The 22,363-nt window shown below is 33.8% G+C and overlaps 1 protein-coding gene across 1 annotated transcript in view; it reads left to right on the top strand.

Moving 5' to 3' along the window:
• The window catches only part of LOC149800640 (thrombospondin type-1 domain-containing protein 4-like), a 316,301-nt gene extending 294,484 nt beyond the window's left edge, over window positions 1–21,817 (top strand). Inside the window, exons 10-11 of the mRNA XM_089954650.1 lie at window positions 3,820–3,973; window positions 7,216–21,817. Coding sequence (XP_089810776.1) covers window positions 3,820–3,973; window positions 7,216–7,364 — 303 coding nt within the window. The 3' untranslated portion in view covers window positions 7,365–21,817. The remainder of the gene's footprint in view (window positions 1–3,819; window positions 3,974–7,215) is intronic.
• The last annotated feature ends 546 nt before the right edge of the window (window positions 21,818–22,363 follow it).

The following is a 22,363-nucleotide window of genomic DNA, read 5'->3' on the forward strand; positions in this document are numbered from 1 at the left end:
CATTTTAGATATTTTGACATTAATTCATTCCCACCCCATTTTAGATATATTGACATTAATTCATTCCCACCCCATTTTAGATATTTTGACATTAATTCATTCCCACCCCATTTTAGATATTTTTACATTAATTCATTCCCACCCCATTTTAGATATTTTTACATTAATTCATTCCCACCCCATTTTAGATATTTTGACATTAATTCATTCCCACCCCATTTGAGATATTTTGACATTAATTCATTCCCACCCCATTTTAGATATTTTGACATTAATTCATTCCCACCCCATTTTAGATATTTTGACATTAATTCATTCCCACCCCATTTTAGATATTTTTACATTAATTCATTCCCACCCCATTTTAGATATATTGACATTAATTCATTCCCACCCCATTTTAGATATATTGACATTAATTCATTCCCACCCCATTTTAGATATTTTGACATTAATTCATTCCCACCCCATTTTAGATATTTTTACATTAATTCATTCCCACCCCATTTTAGATATATTGACATTAATTCATTCCCACCCCATTTTAGATATATTGACATTAATTCATTCCCAGCCCATTTTAGATATATTGACATTAATTCATTCCCAGCCCATTTTAGATATTTTGACATTAATTCATTCCCACCCCATTTTAGATCTTTTGACATTAATTCATTCCCACCCCATTTTAGATATATTGACATTAATTCATTCCCACCCCATTTTAGATATATTGACATTAATTCATTCCCACCCCATTTTAGATATATTGACATTAATTCATTCCCACCCCATTTTAGATATATTGACATTAATTCATTCCCACCCCATTTTAGATATTTTTACATTAATTCATTCCCACCCCATTTTAGATATATTGACATTAATTCATTCCCACCCCATTTTAGATATATTGACATTAATTCATTCCCAGCCCATTTTAGATATATTGACATTAATTCATTCCCAGCCCATTTTAGATATTTTGACATTAATTCATTCCCACCCCATTTTAGATATATTGACATTAATTCATTCCCACCCCATTTTAGATATATTGACATTAATTCATTCCCACCCCATTTTAGATATATTGACATTAATTCATTCCCACCCCATTTTAGATATATTGACATTAATTCATTCCCACCCCATTTTAGATATATTGACATTAATTCATTCCCACCCCATTTTAGATGTTCTGACATTAATTCATTCCCATCCCATTTTAGATATTTTTACATTAATTCATTCCCACCCCATTTTAGATATTTTGACATTAATTCATTCCCACGCCATTTTAGATATATTGACATTAATTCATTCCCACCCCATTTTAGATATTTTTACATTAATTCATTCCCACCCCATTTTAGATATTTTTACATTAATTCATTCCCACCCCATTTTAGATATTTTGACATTAATTCATTCCCACCCCATTTAAGACATATTGACATTAATTTATTCCCACCCCATTTTAGATATTTTGACATTAATTCATTCCCACCCCATTTTAGATATATTGACATTAATTCATTCCCACCCCATTTTAGATATTTTTACATTAATTCATTCCCACCCCATTTTAGATATATTGACATTAATTCATTCCCACCCCATTTTAGATATATTGACATTAATTCATTCCCACCCCATTTTAGATATATTGACATTAATTCATTCCCACCCCATTTTAGATATTTTTACATTAATTCATTCCCACCCCATTTTAGATATTTTGACATTAATTCATTCCCACCCCATTTTAGATATTTTTACATTAATTCATTCCCACCCCATTTTAGATATTTTTACATTAATTCATTCCCACCCCATTTTAGACATATTGACATTAATTTATTCCCACCCCATTTTAGATATTTTTACATTAATTCATTCCCACCCCATTTTAGATATATTAACATTAATTCATTCCCACCCCATTTTAGATATTTTGACATTAATTCATTCCCACCCCATTTTAGATATTTTGACATTAATTCATTCCCACCCCATTTTAGATATTTTTACATTAATTCATTCCCACCCCATTTTAGACATATTGACATTAATTTATTCCCACCCCATTTTAGATATTTTTACATTAATTCATTCCCACCCCATTTTAGATATATTGACATTAATTCATTCCCACCCCATTTTAGATATTTTGACATTAATTCATTCCCACCCCATTTTAGATATATTGACATTAATTCATTCCCACCCCATTTTAGATATTTTGACATTAATTCATTCCCACCCCATTTTAGATATTTTTACATTAATTCATTCCCACCCCATTTTAGATATTTTTACATTAATTCATTCCCACCCCATTTTAGATATTTTGACATTAATTCATTCCCACCCCATTTGAGATATTTTGACATTAAGTCATTCCCACCCCATTTTAGATATTTTGACATTAATTCATTCCCACCCCATTTTAGATATTTTGACATTAATTCATTCCCACCCCATTTTAGATATTTTTACATTAATTCATTCCCACCCCATTTTAGATATATTGACATTAATTCATTCCCACCCCATTTTAGATATATTGACATTAATTCATTCCCACCCCATTTTAGATATTTTGACATTAATTCATTCCCACCCCATTTTAGATATTTTTACATTAATTCATTCCCACCCCATTTTAGATATATTGACATTAATTCATTCCCACCCCATTTTAGATATATTGACATTAATTCATTCCCAGCCCATTTTAGATATATTGACATTAATTCATTCCCAGCCCATTTTAGATATTTTGACATTAATTCATTCCCACCCCATTTTAGATCTTTTGACATTAATTCATTCCCACCCCATTTTAGATATATTGACATTAATTCATTCCCACCCCATTTTAGATATATTGACATTAATTCATTCCCTCCCCATTTTAGATATATTGACATTAATTCATTCCCACCCCATTTTAGATATATTGACATTAATTCATTCCCACGCCATTTTAGATATTTTTACATTAATTCATTCCCACCCCATTTTAGATATTTTTACATTAATTCATTCCCACCCCATTTTAGATATTTTTACATTAATTCATTCCCACCCCATTTTAGATATATCGACATTAATTCATTCCCACCCCATTTTAGATATATTGACATTAATTCATTCCCACCCCATTTTAGATATATTGACATTAATTCATTCCCACCCCATTTTAGATGTTTTGACATTAATTCATTCCCACCCCATTTTAGATGTTTTGACATTAATTCATTCCCACCCCATTTTAGATATTTTGACATTAATGTTAGGGTGTAGTATCAGAGTCAATCACCTATTGAAAGGTTGGATTTTATCACCACCACATTGTTTCAAATTATCTTCTGATCTGAGTTCCATTTACTGGAAGTAATGAACTTCGTGTTTTTATATATCTCTCTCTCATCCTCCTCTTTCTCTCTCTCTCTCTCTCTCTCTCTCTCTCTCTCTCTCTCTCTCTCTCACACACACACACACACACACACACACACACACACACACACACACACACACACACACACACACACACACACACACACACACACACACACACACACACACACACACACACACACACACACACACACACACACACACACACACACACACACACACACACACACACACACACACACACACACACACACACACACACACACACACACACACACACACACACACACACACACACACACACTGAGGAAGTTTTATGACAAGTAGGTTTCTTAATAAACTGCTTTTGACTGAAAACCATAATAAATTGTGTGGTTCACTGTTTTCTTGTAGTGTTCTGCCACTTGTGATACAGGCACTAAAACCAGGGAAATCAAATGTTTAGACTTGGCAATGCAGCCTAGTACATCATGTGACCCAAGAGACAAGCCCAGTCAGCGACACACTTGCAACACTGAGTCATGTGATAGACCTCAGCTTGACCAAGGTAATCTCAGATATATACTGTCTTCTAGTGTGGCTTTCATTTACATTTTTCTTTTCTTTGATTTTGTTTTCTTTTTTTGTCCAACCTGATTTGGCTGATCATTTATTTGGCTTTTAATGACACATTCAGCACTATATCCTGTCAAGGTGATGGGATTCAAGGTGACTTTCCCAAGGACAAATCAAGGCAGCCTAACCAGCCAGACCTAGGTCAGTATCAAACCTACAATCTTTGGATTATAAATCTGATGCTCTTCCATGTGAGCTACCACCATTCACAGCAGAAAAATTTACATTGGTACCACTTTTCTAGTGGCATAAATGGCACCATTATCAACACTGAGATTTCATGTACAAGTTTTTAAAAGTCTTCTAACTTGTACATCACTTGAACTGAAACATCCTCCCTCTTATAAAGCCCCTTTCAAGAAAGGCCACCCTCTAGTGAGAGACTACTGTATCCTGCGTAAAAGTAGCTCCGCATAGACTAGAAGGATGTCCTTTTGTCTGTCATCCATTGTCTGTCTTCCATTGTCTGTCATCCATTGTCTGTCTTCTGTCCATTGTCCATATTTCCCTTGGAACAAGTTTGTTATCACTATTGTCCAAAACTACATGAAGGATTCCCATGAAACTTCACACACTTTCATCCCATGGTCTGGTTGCTCCTAAATGAAAATGGTGTTACTTTGGCATCCAGTATGGCAGCCATAATGGCTATCTTGAAAATCTTGTGATTGCTAATTTTTCTGAATGGATCATGGAGTTTTACTAAAAGATTTCTTATGATGTCTAGGCAGTTGTAAATGACATTGGTACTGATCTGACATCCAGTGTGGCCACATAGCAGCCATTGTGAAAATCTTGTTCTTGCTTGTTTTCATGAACAAAGAGTCTTGTTGACATTGTGTTTTTTCTATGAATCTTTTTATGATGTCTAGTTGGTCCTAATATGGTAGCACTTACATATCCAATATGGCTGCCAAAGTGGCCATCTTGAAAATCTTGTTATTAAAACTCTTGTGTGGATGGTCATAACAATATGGCATTTTCACTAATGTGACTTCTTATGAAGTCTAGTTGCTCATAAATATAAATGGTGCCAATCAAATCTCCATAGCCACCACAATGGCTATCCTGAAAATGTTATTATCACTACTTTTCTTGATGGCTGGTCATACCAGCTTTGTCATTCCACCAAACGTCTGCTTAATTGATGCTGATATGATGTCCAGTATGGTCAGGATGATGGTCAAATTGAATGTTGCTTTAACTGTTTCTCTTAAATGAAAGTCATTTTGATGAGGTGTTTTCATCTGAATAGTTCTTATTGTGTCAGGCTGGTTCTAAATAAAAATAATGCAAGCTGACCTTCAATATGGCCACCATAGTGGCTATCTTCAAAATATTGTTATCTGTACTCATCCCAAATGGATGATATATAACATGTGGTTTTTGCCAGTAGACCAGTTATGACATGCAGTTGGTCCTAAATGAAAATGGTGCCAATCGTACATCTGATAACCCTGTCATGATCACTGTTGTTACTTCCTCTGAATATGATCATATTGACATGGGGTTTTCAACTAAATACTTCTAATGTTGCCTGTTTTGTCCTGGATGAAAATGGTACCAGTCTGACAGTCAACTTGTCCACCACACAGCTAATTTGAAAATACAATTATCACTGAAGAATATTGGAAATGGTTTCAACATAGGAAGTTAAAAGGAATAAATTATTTTATCTTTAATTCCTGGAAATTCTTTTCATTAATTCCTGGAAATTCATTTCAGACAATAGACCATCAGTCCCATCAAGGGACTCTTGTTGCCATTATGTCTTTAACACTAGAGTCCATCTCCTCTTATTAAGTAAACATTTAATTGAAAATGATGCAGCCTCAACTAGCTTACATCAATAGCAGATATCTAAAGTTTATACCATAATATGCAGGGATGCAGCCTCAACTGCAAAAAGACCCAGATCTGCCATCACATATTGCAACAGCAGATCTTGGTATGTGCAGTTTATTTGGGAGTAATCAGTAGAATAAACAATATAGACCCTGATCTACAGCTGCATTATGCTACAGCAGATCAGGATGTTTGTTGTTTGCAATTTGACTCAATTTGTAAGCAGGTATAAAGGGATATTTCTTTATTGATGGACCTCATGTCTACATGTATCTGTCAACTCATGTCTACATGTATCTGTCAACTCATGTCTACATGTATCTGTCAACTTCATGCCCACATTTAAAATGATAAAATCAATGACTAGAATTACACCAAACTACCAATAATCATGCAGTATGAGTATTGCTGATGTGTGATCACAACATTTTTGACACAGATATTGTCTAAAGACAATATTCCTCAGTTATGTAAAATCACTTAGTGTGTGATGGCTTTAACACTCTTGCTGGTTGTACAGGTCTTGATTGGTCTTCTTAAAGATAGGTTTATGTAATAAAATGCACCATTGTAAATGAATGCATTAATTGGATTAATTAAAAAATTCAACTGGCAAGTAAAATCATGTCATCATAAAAATACACATCTGCTTAATTAATTTGCCCAATTTAAAAACAAATTTCCATGAGAATTTTGTTTGAAAATTTATCTTTGACCTGTTCTTTGATAGGATAGCAATAAAGTTAAATCACTTAGTCTGCATTTCAGAGTTTAATATCCAGCTCAAATACTGAATGTGTTTTTATTGATGGGTACCAATCTTTGAATTTTATTTTTGCCACAAGCCATAGATATCAAGCCATGGATATCAAGCCATGGACATCAAACCATGGATATCACAATGCAGTGGAAAACCTTATATACTTACTTATAAGTCCAGTTGAACTGCAAACAACATTGACCCTAATCTGCCATTGTATAATGCTCTAGCAGATCAGGGTCTGTGTTTCTTGTTGTACTGGTTAATCCTAACAGAATTGGATAGACCCAGATCTGCCAGCATATTATGCAGTGACAGATCCAAGTCTGTGTAGTTCAGTTTGACTTGACTTGTAAGTATATATATATATATATATATATATATATATATATATATATATATATATATGGTAATGATAATTACTAAAATAATAGAACCCAATTTTCAATCAATCATTTTAAGAACTGACAATTTTTTTTTTTAAAATTGCGTGCTGAATTTACAAAAATTTATGTATTTTTGAATGATGCTTAAATATTGTGATTTTAGTACTATTTGATTGTTTTCAGATCCTGGGTGCATAGACAAATGGAAGAACTGCAAAATAGTTGTACAGGCTAGACTGTGCTCATATTACAAGAACCAGTGCTGCAAGTCTTGTAATGATCATGAACAAAATCACCACAAGAAGCACAACAGAAAAGTGAAGCGTGGCTAGGACACAACTTTCAGCTTAAAGTCATGCATTTTTTACATACAAGATTGATAATAAGTGAATTCATAATTGAAGATCCAGAATATTTACAACATAACTGAATCAAGATAAGGAATTCTGAAGATGAGGGGTTCTTGTTGGAACTAGTAGTATTATGCAATCATTTTAAATATCCTTGGAAGATGCTATCATTTTTATCTATACTTCAAATTCCTGTGGGATGTACAGTTGATATTTCATAATTTGTTTCTCCACTGTTTGGGATGTACAGCTGATATTTTGTGTCATTTTCTTCTCTGGTTCACAGCACTGATGCTTTCATGAGTAACTTGAACATGCAGGCAACAGTGTTGATTATTTTTACTGGAATAGAGTATTCATATTTTTATGACATTAAAAGTCTATGCAAAAAATAGTGTAATCATAATATCTTTTTATTGTCTCCAAGAATGATGATGAGGATTTTTCTTTGTTTTAGAAATTAATGACCATGTGTTTGAATACATGGAATATACAAACTGAAAATTATGTGCCCCGTAAATGGACATTCAATTTAACACCAAACATATCTGTACCTGTTCAGTGATTATTGATCTGCCTAAAAGCTAGCTACCAGATGTTAGGTTTTTATTAGCTCTACTTGTTATAGACCTGAATAGCTTTTGAGATGGTCTGTTGTCCATCATCTGTCTGTCTGTCTGTCCATTAGTATAGGTTTGTTATTGCTACTACTACATGTTAGACTGCCTTGAAATTTTGTCACATTCATCCTATGATCTAGTTGGTCCAAACTGAAAATAGTGCTGCACAGACATAAAACATGACCACTACAATGGCTGTCATGAAAATGTTGTTATTGCTACCCATCCACAATGGATGGTCATGTGGTTTCACCAAAACACGTCTTATGATGTCTAGTTGTCCTAAATGAAAAAGGTGCTGATCATTACGGCCACAATGGAAACCATCTTGAAAATCTTGTTTTTTCTACCCCTCATGATAGGATGGTCATCAAATATATCAACATGGCGTGTTCACTGAAAGACTTGTTATTGTGTCTCTTTGGTCCTAAATGAAATGGGGAACTGAGTGGCAGAGTGGTCAAAGGTGCTCTCCTTTATAGATCATTGACATCTCACCTCTGTCCATGTTGGTTTGAATCTTGGGCTTGACCAATGTGGGTATGTGAGAATTTTTGCCAGTAGCTTCCCATGGGTCAGTGGTTCTTCCAGGGTTTTCCTGGGTTCTACCTCAACCAGATATACTGGCCACTATATATAGCCTATCATGTGCTAAACAAATGGCATTAAAGCCACAACAACAACATCTACATAAAAATTATGCTGGTCTGACATCTAGTACAGCTGCCACAATGGCCATCTTGAATATCTTGTTATCCTCCAGAATGGGTGGTTGAATCAGCATGAGGTTTTCACTAAATGGCTTCTTATGATGTCTAGCTGGTCCTAAATAAAACTGATGCCAATCTGATGTCCAATATAGCCACCATGGCAGCCATCTTGAAAATCTTGTTATCACCAATATAGCCACCATGGCAGCCATCTTGAAAATCTTGTTATCACCAATATAGCCACCATGGCAACCATCTTAAAAATCTTGTTATCACAACTCTACTTGAACAGAAAGCCATAGTGTAGTTGTAATTCCCCCAGAAGACTTCTTAGGATATCCAGACTTAATTATAAATGGTGCCAATCTGATGTGTAAGTATGGCCACCACAGCAGACACTTTGAAAACTTTGTTATTGCTGGTCCTGAAAGGAAAGTCATATCATATAAAGTTGTCTCTACTCCGCTCCAGATGGATGATACGTCTACATTGGGTTTTCAATAGTAGACATCTTACCTAGTTGGTCCTAAGTGAAAATGGTGCCAGTTGTACATCCAATACAGCTGCCATGACAACTATCTTAAAAGTTGTGCTGGCACTATGGCACTAATCCCCCTGATTAGGTGAATTATGACACTTTAAATCATGTCTACATTGTCTTGGATGAAAATGTCTAAGCTGACAGCCAGTATATATACCAAAGCTATGAATTTGAAAATCTTTTTATTAATGAAGAATATGAGAGATTTTTTCAACAACTGACAGTTTAAAAGGAAGAAACAGTTTTATCTTGAATTCCTGGAAATTCTTTTTTCCTAGTAACGTGTCAGTCCCCTCAAGACACAATTGTTTTTTAAATTGACACTGAATATTCATCACTGTTAACATTGAAGCTGAGGTTTAATCAGAATAATTATAATGGCAATTTTGGGGAAACTTCAGTTTATAAAGAAATATAGTATGTAATGTTATGGCAATTTAATGTGATAGACATGCAGAATACTTGAATTTGATGAACAAAAAGAAAGCACTGGTAATGTTATTTCAGCTTTACATGTATATAACGTTTATAAGATCAGATACTTGTATGCATGAAAATTGACTAAAAAATATGGTTTATAGAAGTTATTTTATTTTATGTCACTATATGTAGCATTACAAATAAAATGTAACCATCATCAATGTTAAAATGGATTTTATAAAATTTACATATCTAGATTTAAATTTTCAAAGTTACAAGTAAAGTATATTTCTGTAGTGCTTCTGTTATTTGATTGTTGTATTTTACCACTTATGATATAGTTTTATTTTGAAAGAATGGTGCACTAATGTTCTGTATGATTTTTCTGAAATGTAGTAGATTCATATAGCGGTGTACCCATATCTTGCATTTAAACATGTCCTGTATGATTTTCATTTTGGATAATTTTACTGATCTGTTTGACTAGTAATTCTCCTTTATTGTCATTAGTTATCTGCATTACACAAGTCTGATCTGTCTAAACTCCATTGCACACATGTTTCTCTGACCTGTCTAAACTCCATTGCACACATGTTTCTCTGACCTGTCTAAACTACATTGCACACATGTTTCTCTGACCTGTCTAAACTCCATTGCACACACGTTTCTCTGACCTGTCTAAACTCCATTGCACACATGTTTCTCTGACCTGTCTAAACTCCATTGCACACACGTTTCTCTGACCTGTCTAAACTCCATCACACACATGTTTCTCTGACCTGTCTAAACTCCATCACACACATGTTTCTCTGACCTGTCTAAACTCCATTGCACACGTTTCTCTGACCTGACTAAACTCCATTGCACACATGTTTCTCTGACCTGTCTAAGCTCCATTGCACACATGTTTCTCTGACCTGTCTAAACTCCATTGCACACATGTTTCTCTGTCCTGTCTAAACTCCATTGCACACATGTTTCTCTGACCTGTCTAAACTCCATTGCACACATGTTTCTCTGTCCTGTCTAAACTCCTTTGCACACGTTTCTCTGTCCTGTCTAAACTCCATTACACACACATTTTTTGGACCTGACTAAACTCGCATGAGTTTGTCAAACAAGAAGCTGTAATGACTTGTTGTAGTTTCATAGATCTTGTGAAGTTATGCAAAATTGTTTAGTATTACTGCTCTTATTGAAATTTGTATTTTCATCAGTGCAGCCATTTTCAGGATATATGCTTGGATGAAGTCATTCATTTGGTTGTATGAATATTCAACTGTGTCATTTGTATACTCCATATATCTGGCTAATAATGTTGATAATTAGTTGTCAAGCAATTCAAATGGTGGGAATCGTGTTTTTCTGAAAAGAAGTCAAAAATAGGGAAGTGCACAGAAAACATCGGGATTCATAACTAATGCAAAACTTGATTCCAACATTTACATGTGTGAAAAATATATATTTGCTTTTAAACATCTGTTTTGAGCTGCATTATTAAAAAAGTAATACATTAGCATATCTCTACTTAACAGTATATAAAAGTGAATCTTTACAGTGTATAAAAGTGAGTTTTTACAGTGTATAAAAGTGAGTCTTTACAGTGTATTGAAATAAAATGTAGAGAACAATATGAACAATTTATCAATCTATGCATTTACATAAACAATTTATCAATCTATGCATTTGCATTAACAAGAATGTTATTTTTGTATATAGTTGCTTTGTATTAGATGATGTTAATATCTAGGAGTGAATCGTTGCTTCTGCAGGGATGTAAACAATGTTTTTCAAAACCTGTTCAATCTTGATGAGAAAGAGATCAGACTGTTTTGGATGCTCAAGATAAGATTTAAACACATTTTCTACTTAGCAAATATACTCACTTGTAAGTCTGGTCCTGCTACAATCAACATAGACCCAAACTGTATGATGTACTGGCAGATCAGTGTCTATGTCACTTGTTCTACTGATTACTCCTAACTTTCTATCATTTTCATTTTCTATGATGACTTATTTCTTTGAAGGGACTTTTTCTCGTGTCATGGTTCAAATGTATGTTACACTCATTGGACTTTTCACATGGACCTGTATTGTACTTTTTATTGTTCTTGATGATCCTTTCCTTTTCTTTTGAGATTTGATTATATCATGGAAGATGTCATTAACATTTCTATATTCTGAATTACCAGTATTCTGATGTAGTGAAGACTTACCCTTCCAGCTTTGCTCATGTCTCTACATGTGTATCATAATTTCTCAGTCATCCATGCCCCCTCTTTTGGACAGATGTCAAACTTGTTCTGCTTTTTGCAAAGCTTAAGTTTTCTGTATGCTATTGACAGCTCTGTTTTGATTTTTTGAGAAGAGGGTTCAAATCTGGGCCTTAATAATCAGTGACTTTCTACCTCATACTCAAAACTAAATTCAGTTTATACACCTTGCTTGATTTCCGTTTCCTTCAGTCAAGTACCAGTGTCAGAAAAGGCCATAAATTGTCATGGGGGTGGGGAGTGGAGGAGTGACAGTTTTGCTTGCAGAAACGAATCTCTTCTCATTTTAGTCCTGCACATGAGAACATGTTCTATAGGATATTCCACTTTTAAGGAATTATGCATATCTGATAGGTCTTTATCAAATAAATAGTTTTCCTTTTCTTCTTTTTTGGGGTGTGTGGGTGGGTGGGGAGAGATTGGAGTGGGGAGGGGGTAACTGTTTTTTAGCTCTCAAAATCTGTATAGGTATTGAAAATTGTGCTAATCAACATAGAAAGCATTCCTTAATTGACAATCATTGTTTTTTTTTTCATGGACAAAGAATAGGGCAGTGTAGAGTTTGTAAATGTCACAATGTCCATAAATGCCATAGGTGATATTTACCTGTGACTTTGCATGCAAAGTTGCCAGTGACATTAATACTGGTAAATGTCATGCCTATAAGTTATGACATTTACTGGCAATACAGTAGTTTCCATTTGTGTTATGTCTTCTACAGTCCAAGCTGATGTCACAAAAATCCAAAAATACCTCAGATGAATTTAAGGAAATATTCTGAAACTCCAAGATGATTTGTTTTTAAAATTGCTGCTTTCATAGCTAAAACAAAGAAATCATCATCTATCTATTTATCTACAGTATGTTGGAGACTTCTTAAAATTTCAGGACCAGCATTTACATAATTTTATAGTAAATTCAATTTTAAGACTATGTTATGTGGTTTTAATGATGATTAGAATTGAATTCATCCATAATGTATTAAGTTGTAGCCAATGATAAACATAGGGCGCCCTTTTATAAAGCTTGCAGTTGGCTAAGATTTCAGACTGACAGGATCATTTCTCAACAGTAGTTAATTTTTTTTATCAATTTTACCCATTTCTGCAAAAACAGGAATTTTGTGAATATAACTGTTAATAAGACATTGGGGACTTGGAAACTACTCACATACACCTCTCCCTCGATAACTCGCACACTATGGGGTCCACAAACATAGCCCGCACTATAAGTGAGGTTTGAGTTATCAAGGGACCTCCAAAAATTGAAAAAAAATTGCTTTGACAGCGAGAAAAACGTGTGGGTGGGTGGGGGTGGAGTGGCGTTAGGGAACTGGGCTGTTTATTGACTGAATCCTCATTTTACAATCATGTCAATAATAATTTTTAATAATGTGCTTTTTCTAATGAAGTTGTTCGTTATTCTGTTTTAATAACATTTATTTTCAAAGTGTCCAACATATGAAAGATTGTTCCAACTAGTTTCAACAACCATCATGTGTATGTGGAAAAATCTGTGTATTACATCACTGCTTTCTGTTTTCTTGATGAGTCTGGTTCCCATAGTGGTGTTTAATATTATCCTGCCAAAATGGGAGTCCACAGAGCAAGGAACTAGACTAACTATTGATACACCACCAAACAAGATTCCTTTTTTTTTTTAACACGCGACATTTATTTCATGAGACATTCATCTACATCAAAACTCAATTTTTGTATTGCTCAATTAGTACAATATTGATGTCGTGAATTAATTAACTGGAGTTAATAATGAAACTTCTTATCATCCTTGAGGATATCTCTAAGTGCCAGTTCAAGAATTCTCAGAAACTCGCTTGCCCACAATGGTCTGTATCTGTGAAATAAAGCTCTTTATTTTACGAAGTATTCATTTCGCTTGGCTGCCTTGTTATCTTTGATCACAGTTATGAAAGAGTTAGTTAATTTAAGGTAGTTTATGTTACATGCACAATAAATTCAATTGGTCAAATGAAGTGAATTCACCCGACATACAACCGGGACAGCGTGATTTTAAGTTTGTAGGATTTTCGTGCCTTTTAACTTTTCTTTTTTTCCACCTCCTTTATTTGATTCAAAAGACATAATCAACTTGATAATACAAAGGAGGCCAGCTTTTAATTCAGTGCAACAATACAAATACTTCTGGAAGTCAGTTGTCAAAACAGTCAGCACTTCATTAGGTTCTGAGAGAAATGCTCGCAGACATAGCTGTTATGGTAGATTGACACATTTTATGTTTAATTACAAGAGGACACATTGCATTTATGATAATTACACTTAAAAGGAACTAAAAGATAGAACTAGAACACAAATTTCAATTGATAAAAAAAATGATTTAATTTGTATTTATTTATTAAAGTACTGCATTCCTTACATATTGTTAAATGCAGTGCACTGAAAATGTGGTTTGGAAAGAAAATGTAAAAAATTGTAACACCTATTTTTAAATTTGATATTTCATAGTGTTGATTTAAATTTCCAGGTCCTATCTACCATTTTTGATGATAAAACGAGCGATACATCAAAGTTTCCATTTCCAATTTTGATTGCGATTTTCTTCAAGTTCAACAAATAGGGATCAATTTTTGGGGTATTTTCTGGTTTAAAAAAGGGGATCCATGCCTGACCCTGTGTTATAAGCAGGTTTGTGAGTTATCAGGGCACGAGTTATCGAGGGAATGGTGTATATACAAAAAATGATGGGAAATGTTTGTTATTCATAGCTGAATAGGTAGATAAATTAATGTGTGGATTGATGGATATGTGGACAGATAGATAGATAGGAAAAGATATACTAATCATCCTTTTGAAATATCATGTGAGAGAAAAAGATGGGCAGAGAGGCTGACAGATGCACATACATGTGCTAATAAGCAAAATAGAAACATCTAGACAGATTGTGACATTTGCCAGTGGCTTTGCATGCAGTGTCACCATTTACTGGCATTTGTGACATTGATAGGCTCTAAAGGGCAGGCTATCTGTATATTCAAAGTATAGGGCAATATTTTCGTCAGGTGTTGTTAAATTATTTATAATATTACAATCTTTTTTAAACTTTTAGGTCACTTGTGTCAGTTAATTTTCACACAGTCTAAATGGCTATGTAATATCTTAAAAATAGCTCATGAAAATATGCAGGATCGATTTTGCCACTGTCCCACAATGTGTGGGTTTATGCAGGGTCAATTTTGCCACTGTCCCACTGGCCCATATAACCTGTGGGTTTATGCAGGGTCAATTTTGCCACTGGCCCATATAACCTGTGGGTTTATGCAGGGTCAATTTTGCCACTGTCCCACTGGCCCATAACATGTGGGTTTATGCAGGGTCGATTTTGCCACTGTCCCACTGGCCCATAACATGTGGGTTTATGCAGAGTCAATTTTGCCACTGTCCCATAACCTGTGGGTTTAAGGAAGGCCTGTTAATACTGACAGCTGCAGGCCCTCCAGACCTGTTGAAATATCCCAAGTCATTATTTTTATTTGATTGGCAGGGTCTGTTGATTTTTCTGCGGGGTCATTTGATTTCCATGTGAGCTGGACCTAATGACCAAAAGAATAAAATGTGTTAAGTTGACCCCTATATGGTTGTTAATTTTATTAATAGCTGTTATTTTCAATGTCACCATTTTTAGGGATTCACATTTAGATTTGAGATCTCTTCAGTGATTTCTTTTAATTATATCAGTATTGAAATTGTTTGTGTCAGTATTGCTAGTTACACCATTTTTATGTAAACTCATTATGTGATTGTTTTAATATTTTGCATGCCCTTCTCAGTTTGTATTAATTCTACAGTGGTATACTTTGTTGCATATTGAAGTTAGCCTCCATTTTTGAGAAGTGGTTGTTTTAAAATTTCTAAATACAGCACAAAATAATGGCCAGTAAATACCTCAATCCATTATTTTATCCCAATGCATTTTAAAGTGTCATACACATTGTGTTACCATCAGTTTGTGTATCCATTAATATTTTTGAAGCATTGCAGATATTGTGATTCCCTCTTTCCATCCATCCATCCATCCTTAGCTTTCACCCATGTGAAGATGTCAAAGATTAAATGTATAAAAATGTAATTTATAGTGTCATTTTCAAATAAGTTCTCACCAAATACAATACATACATGTGCAGTGACAAAAATGTCATTTATAGTGTCATTTTCAAATAAGTTCTCACCAAATACAGTACATACATGTACAGTGACAAAAATGTCATTTATAGTGTCATTTTCAAATAGGTTCTCACCAAAAACAATACATACATGTACAGTGACAGCAGGAATAGTATGATCTCTAGGTCACACACTATGAGATAGGATGGAGTTAGGGGGAGGGTTTGAAATATGGACAAAAGAGGGATTTGCAATGGCAAGATGTGGCAGTTGCTCTAGGTTTAATCTGTGTGAGCATTGTGAGATAAAATAGTGTTCGAATGATGGTGGCGGCATATGCATCAATGATGTTAAAGATGTTAAAGTTTTGTGCTACGGTTCATGTTCCTACTTTGGTTTGAATTGTTACACTAATATGTTTTGGCAATATGACTTTAAATATGCACAGCAGAAACTATATATTATAATTAATCTAACTGCTTGCAGAACCTAGATTACATTATGGTTATTACAAATAATAAAAAAAATTGCATCATCTGCCACTGTCATAGACCAGAAGAGTTATGGGGATGGTCTTGTCGTCTGTCATCCACCATTTGTTATTTGTCTGCTAGCACAAGTTTCACTAAAAGACTTTGGGATGTCTCGGTTCTGAATGAGAAAGGTGCTGATCTAAAATGGACTATGTCAGTCTTGGCAGCCATCTTTATAATTTTTTTATTTTTGCATATCTCCAGCAGAATGTCATATTTGCATGTTGTTTTCACCAGAAGACATTTTTTTGCATCTAGTTGGTCATAAGTGAACAAAGAAATCAGATATTCAATATAGCCCCCACAGTGGCCATCTTGAAATTCTACTCATTCTAGCTGGAACCTAGATATGTTTTCACCATCTAGTTGGTCTTAAATGACAATGCTGCCAATCTGACCTCAAATTAAAATATTGAAATCTTCTGACTAAGGGGGCCCCGTGTGGCCGAGTGGTCTAAAGTGCTCACCATTACAGATCACTGCCATTTCACCTCTGTCTGCGTGAGTTCAAGTCCAGCCTCAGCTAACATTGGTACGTGAGAAAGCCTGCCAGTAGCTTCTCATGGGTCGGTGGTTCTTCCCTGGGTTTTCCAGGGTTCTTCCTCCACCAATTATACTGGCCTCCATGTATAGCCTATCTTGTGCTGAAAATGGCGTTAAACCCTACAACAACAACAACTTCTGACTAATTCTCTGAATAGATGGTCATATTAACATGGGTTTTTCACCAAAAGTGTAATAATGATATCTAGTTTTGTCTTAAAAGAAACTTGTATTGATCTTACATTCAGTGAGGCTGCCACAATGGTTAAATTGAAAATATCAGGAATATCAGAGATGGATTTAGTACTCAGCAGTTATAAAGAATGGTGAATGAATAATGAATTCCTGGGCATTTTTTATGGACAGTAAATCATCAGTCCGCATGCCTACCATATTCCCAGACAGTGTTGGGAGGATGGGGGGGTTTGAGACTCAAAAACTGTTTTGAGGTTCTAAGAGGAGTCAGTGGGCATGACCCAAAAAAGCAGCATTGTCCAATTGAGAATAAGCTAACTTTTCATTAAAAATTTAAAAATTTATTAGAAAATCAAACCTGAAAATAATTTTGTCATGTTCAAAGTATTCAATACATTTGCAAAGATAAAAATAGCTGGTAGACAGTACTGTCAGATATTATTCACCATACAAATACAAGTACATTCACATAATGACATCAAATAAAAGCATACACCAAGTCTGTCTTTAAAATCCATTGGATGGCAAAATATAGACTTAATTAGATGCAGACTTAATTAGTCTAGCTAAGTTTGATGGTAATGAAAGTGTCATTAGTATTCATTACTAGACCCACTAGAGACTGGAGTGTTCAAACTTCTCTGCTAGGTTCTGTGAGTGAATCCTGGTCAGAACGAAATCGTTCTGAAAGACCATATCATTATATTGTCAAAACTGTATCTAATGCAATAGAACCATGAGATATTCAGGTCTTTATAGAAAAATCACATACACCACTGTTCAGTACAGATGTTAATGCCTTGTCAACACAAATCAACATGAGCATATGCTTATTGTTGTCTTTCAAGCAATATATTTCATGGCTAAAATCACAATGAAAATTAATAGTTAGTATTTTAACAAGATTAAAATGATGAATAATAAAAAAGATATGAATGTTCAATGCAGTGCGTGAAATATGTTACATACAGGTGGTGCTCCTATTTTGACCAACATTGTAAGCACAGGAATGACATATGTTGATACGTTGTTGGCAATGTTTGCAGATAGTTTAATGCCTCCCCTCTCATTTGTTGATGTGCTTCACAAAGTAAACCTCCATCAACCAGGAGTTCTGAAATTTATTTTTGTTGAGCTTTTCTGATAGCTGATTGCTTCCTGAATCAGTTTAAAAATGAATCGTACTTTGATAGGTGTACTATTCTGACAACTGCCTTGTTGAGTAAAATCTGACTTAAACGCCACCAATCAAAAATCTTTAATACAGACAGCGTAAGCATTCTCATTCAAGGAGCAATATGTCATAAACTGTGTTCTTGAACATGCAACTAACATTTCTTTGATTTACCTATAATGAGTTGTTCCACTTCATGAACTTTACCTATGCAAATTAGAACAATGGCTCACCCACTGCAGTCTTAACACATCACACTAGCTATTGTCAGCCAGGTAAGTAATATGTATAAATGGTGGTTTATACCTGAGTTCTTTACCTTTAATTGCCACTATTTAAACTACCCCCAAGTGTAGTTTTACATCAGTTTTAATCAGGACTGTTTACCATTCATACATGTAACAGACATATATTAAAGTGTTATTTTTTGGAGAAGATTACTGAAAATCATGCTTTTTGAAACATGACCATAGTAAAAATTCGTGTTTTTAGTATCACATGCCATGTTATGGCTAATACAAGTCCCTTCAAGAAACTCTTGTTAGTTTTTACAACATCACCAAAAATTGACAAAAGCTCAAACTGTTTCCATTGATTTTAAATTGAACCCTTAAACATGTAGTTGTAAAGTTGAGGTTACTCACGAGTAACCATCTGTGACCATTGGTTTGAATACATGATATGAACACTGTGGTGTGAAGACATCTGTTCATATACAGTGCATTTTATTTATATTGGTTGTTACAAAATAGCTTTAAATTGTTTTGTTTCTGTCATTGTTTAATGAAGTGTTAAAAGCAGATAAAGAAAGGAATCATTTGTTCTAGTGGTATTAAAATTTGTTTACATATCAGCAATTACCATAATGTAATATAGGTGCTATTAACAGATACAATTAATTAGAATGTATGGCCTTTGATGTGCTAAACTGTTATAGTGCCAAAATGTGTGGAGTATAATGACAGGATCATAAACCTTGGTCATTGAAAGAAACAGTGGTTGTACTAACAAGCAATTATTCAGATGTAGAAAAAACAGTTTCCATGAAAATTGGAGAAGTGGGTGCTCTTTAGTATAAATAATGGGGGCTTTCTATGCTGTTGCCATTCTCTCATTCTTGTGGCTGGAGCCTCTCAATATCCTAATATAAAAAGCTTGCACATGAAAAAAGACATCATTAATTTTGGCACATCCTTTGAGTCAATAACTAAGATATATTAAGCAAGTGAAATTAGAAAGTGAAGTACTGTATACCATATACATGTATCTTTAACAACCCCTTTTAGATCTAAGAAAAAATGTATATTGCACAGAATACATACTGAATTATGCTGTTCAAATAAAATGACATTTCATGTTAATAACTTTTAGCTTAGTTAAAGCGATTCGGTTCCCTAATTCATTAATGAAAATAAACTGTTGGCCATGTTAATGCTGTAGACCTTCCAAATGTTATAACCTATAATAATCTTAAAATGTCATAAGTAATTGTCCATATTTTGTATTTTCAGCATATATATATATATATATATATATATATATATATATATATATATATATATATATATATATATATATATATATATATATATATATATATATATATATATATATATATATATATATATATATATATATATATATATATATATATATATATATATATATATATATATATATATATATATATATATATATATTGTGCAGCAGTGACAGAGTTAATGGTTCATCAACCAAAAGCATATGACTAAATGTTACATCTCTAGCATTTCCTGGATCCTCCTCTATTTTCAGTGCAGCAAAAAACAGATTGTGACATACTTTTCTGTGTTGGAACCAGTTATGTTTTTTTTTTAAAGAAATTATTTTTGTCATTGATTGAGGAAGCAAAGGATGGGGGCTCCCAAAGGACAGAGCGGTCATTGCTCATTGGGGGTTTAATTTTGTTGTTTGTGTCAGTCAAATATTCCATGAAAATTAGAAACCCACAAAAAAGTGAATTAACTGTTTGCTTAAAGACATCTTGTTTGACATTTTAAACTGACATGTACATGTTATATGTCTGTCATGAGATGGTGTAGGTTACATTATGAAGTCCATCTGTAAGTACCTTCTGAGTCATTTTCTGTAGAATAACTGAGTTTTCTGCCATCTACCAATCTTTGTAAAATAGTGCACATTTGGGATATAGAAGAAACCTATAAATTTTGGGTTTAAATGGTCCATGATCAAAGTTATTGTGCATGAAAGAAGGAAAATGTTTCTGCACACTCACGTTAGTTCTACATTAGTGATGGAACAAACTTTGTGGATGGGTTAAACAAGGGTACCTATTTTGGATTTAAACGGGTCAAACGCCAAGCTTAACTTTGACTAAAAGAAGAAGGAAAACATTTCATGAGAAAAAATTCACTTTTGGACCACATATTTTGACCAAAGTTTGTGGGTGACTTGCACTTATGGTATGAAATATGCCTCATAATTGTAGGGTCAAAAAGTCATTAATCAAGGTCATTGGGACCAAAAGAAAAAGAGGGCTTTGCACAATAACTTTAATTCTTGACCAGTCTGTTGGTCAGTCTGATAAAGGAAATAATAGTTTCTACACAGTTTAATTTGACCATATACTTTGATCATATATCTAGACCACAGATACCAATGATGGACTATTAACCATGATGTAGGTGTATGGTCTGCTATTTACGTTAGTCTTGTTTGAAATTTATTTACTCAAAAAAATATTTTAGTGGCTTTTTGAAGCTATACAATTTCAATGAATTGATTGATGTCAATTAATTTGTGACTGAAAGAATTACCAAGGCTTGTATTGAGAAACAATTTAGTTTTTATGTACAACACTTCCTGTGTCTTTCTCAGATTATCTTCACAGAAAATTCAAGCTATTCCAATTTATATGAGGATAGCAAAGTCTGTGGATGAACCAAATCCATCTTAGTGGAACAAAGTAGATTTCCATATTCATCTGTAGATACTGTTTCAGCATTTGAGTTTAATCTGTTGTAGAATTGTGAGCATAGGAAACACCCTGTAAGTCATAGAGAAATGTCTTATTCATTATTGTCAATGTAATCAATGTGTACCTTTGTCATTACTTTTGACATACACTTGTACATTTTATTTTGTATATGTGCTTGGCTACACAGGGTTGTAATGTATAAATATTGCTAATTGCTTCTCAAAAATATATTTATGAAGTTTATTGTTACCAAAGACAAATGCTAGATAATGTTTAGCCTCAGTAAATAAACTTGATTTAAATAAATGAAGCTCTGTTTATGTTTTTCTTTTATTTATGTATTTATTAACTTTTTTTTTATATTATTTTTTTATTTTGCAATTTCCTTTCACTAATAATAATAAGATTCATATCCAATGCCCACGACTAAATGTTACACAAGAAACCAACACTGACTTGAAAATCTAACAGTTAAGATTTTTATCTCACCTTTCCAAGGAGCCCTTCCCTGCATCCATTAGCCATCCGTCTGGCAATAAGTCCTAGGTATCACCCTGGAGTCCATATTTCTGATCCACTTTCAATAAAACTTGGAATATGGGTTGCTACTATCAAACTCTTGGTCTATTTTGACAATGAGCAAGTTCCATACATATTAATGTGGTGATCTTGCACTGGATTAGCTAATATTGTTATCACTCAGGAGGCCAGGTTTCTCATCCAATTAGGATCAAGCAGAATATATGCATATGTCAGATGAGTTTATTTATGAGTGAAATCCACATATTATTACTTTCAGTGATCTTGCATTTGATTGGCTGAGCTTGTTTAAAATTATCAGAGGCTGTACTGGAAT

Source organism: Sinohyriopsis cumingii, chromosome 4, assembly GCF_028554795.1.
Source record: "Sinohyriopsis cumingii isolate HCF-2022 chromosome 4, ASM2855479v2, whole genome shotgun sequence".
Classification (NCBI taxonomy): domain Eukaryota; kingdom Metazoa; phylum Mollusca; class Bivalvia; order Unionida; family Unionidae; genus Sinohyriopsis; species Sinohyriopsis cumingii.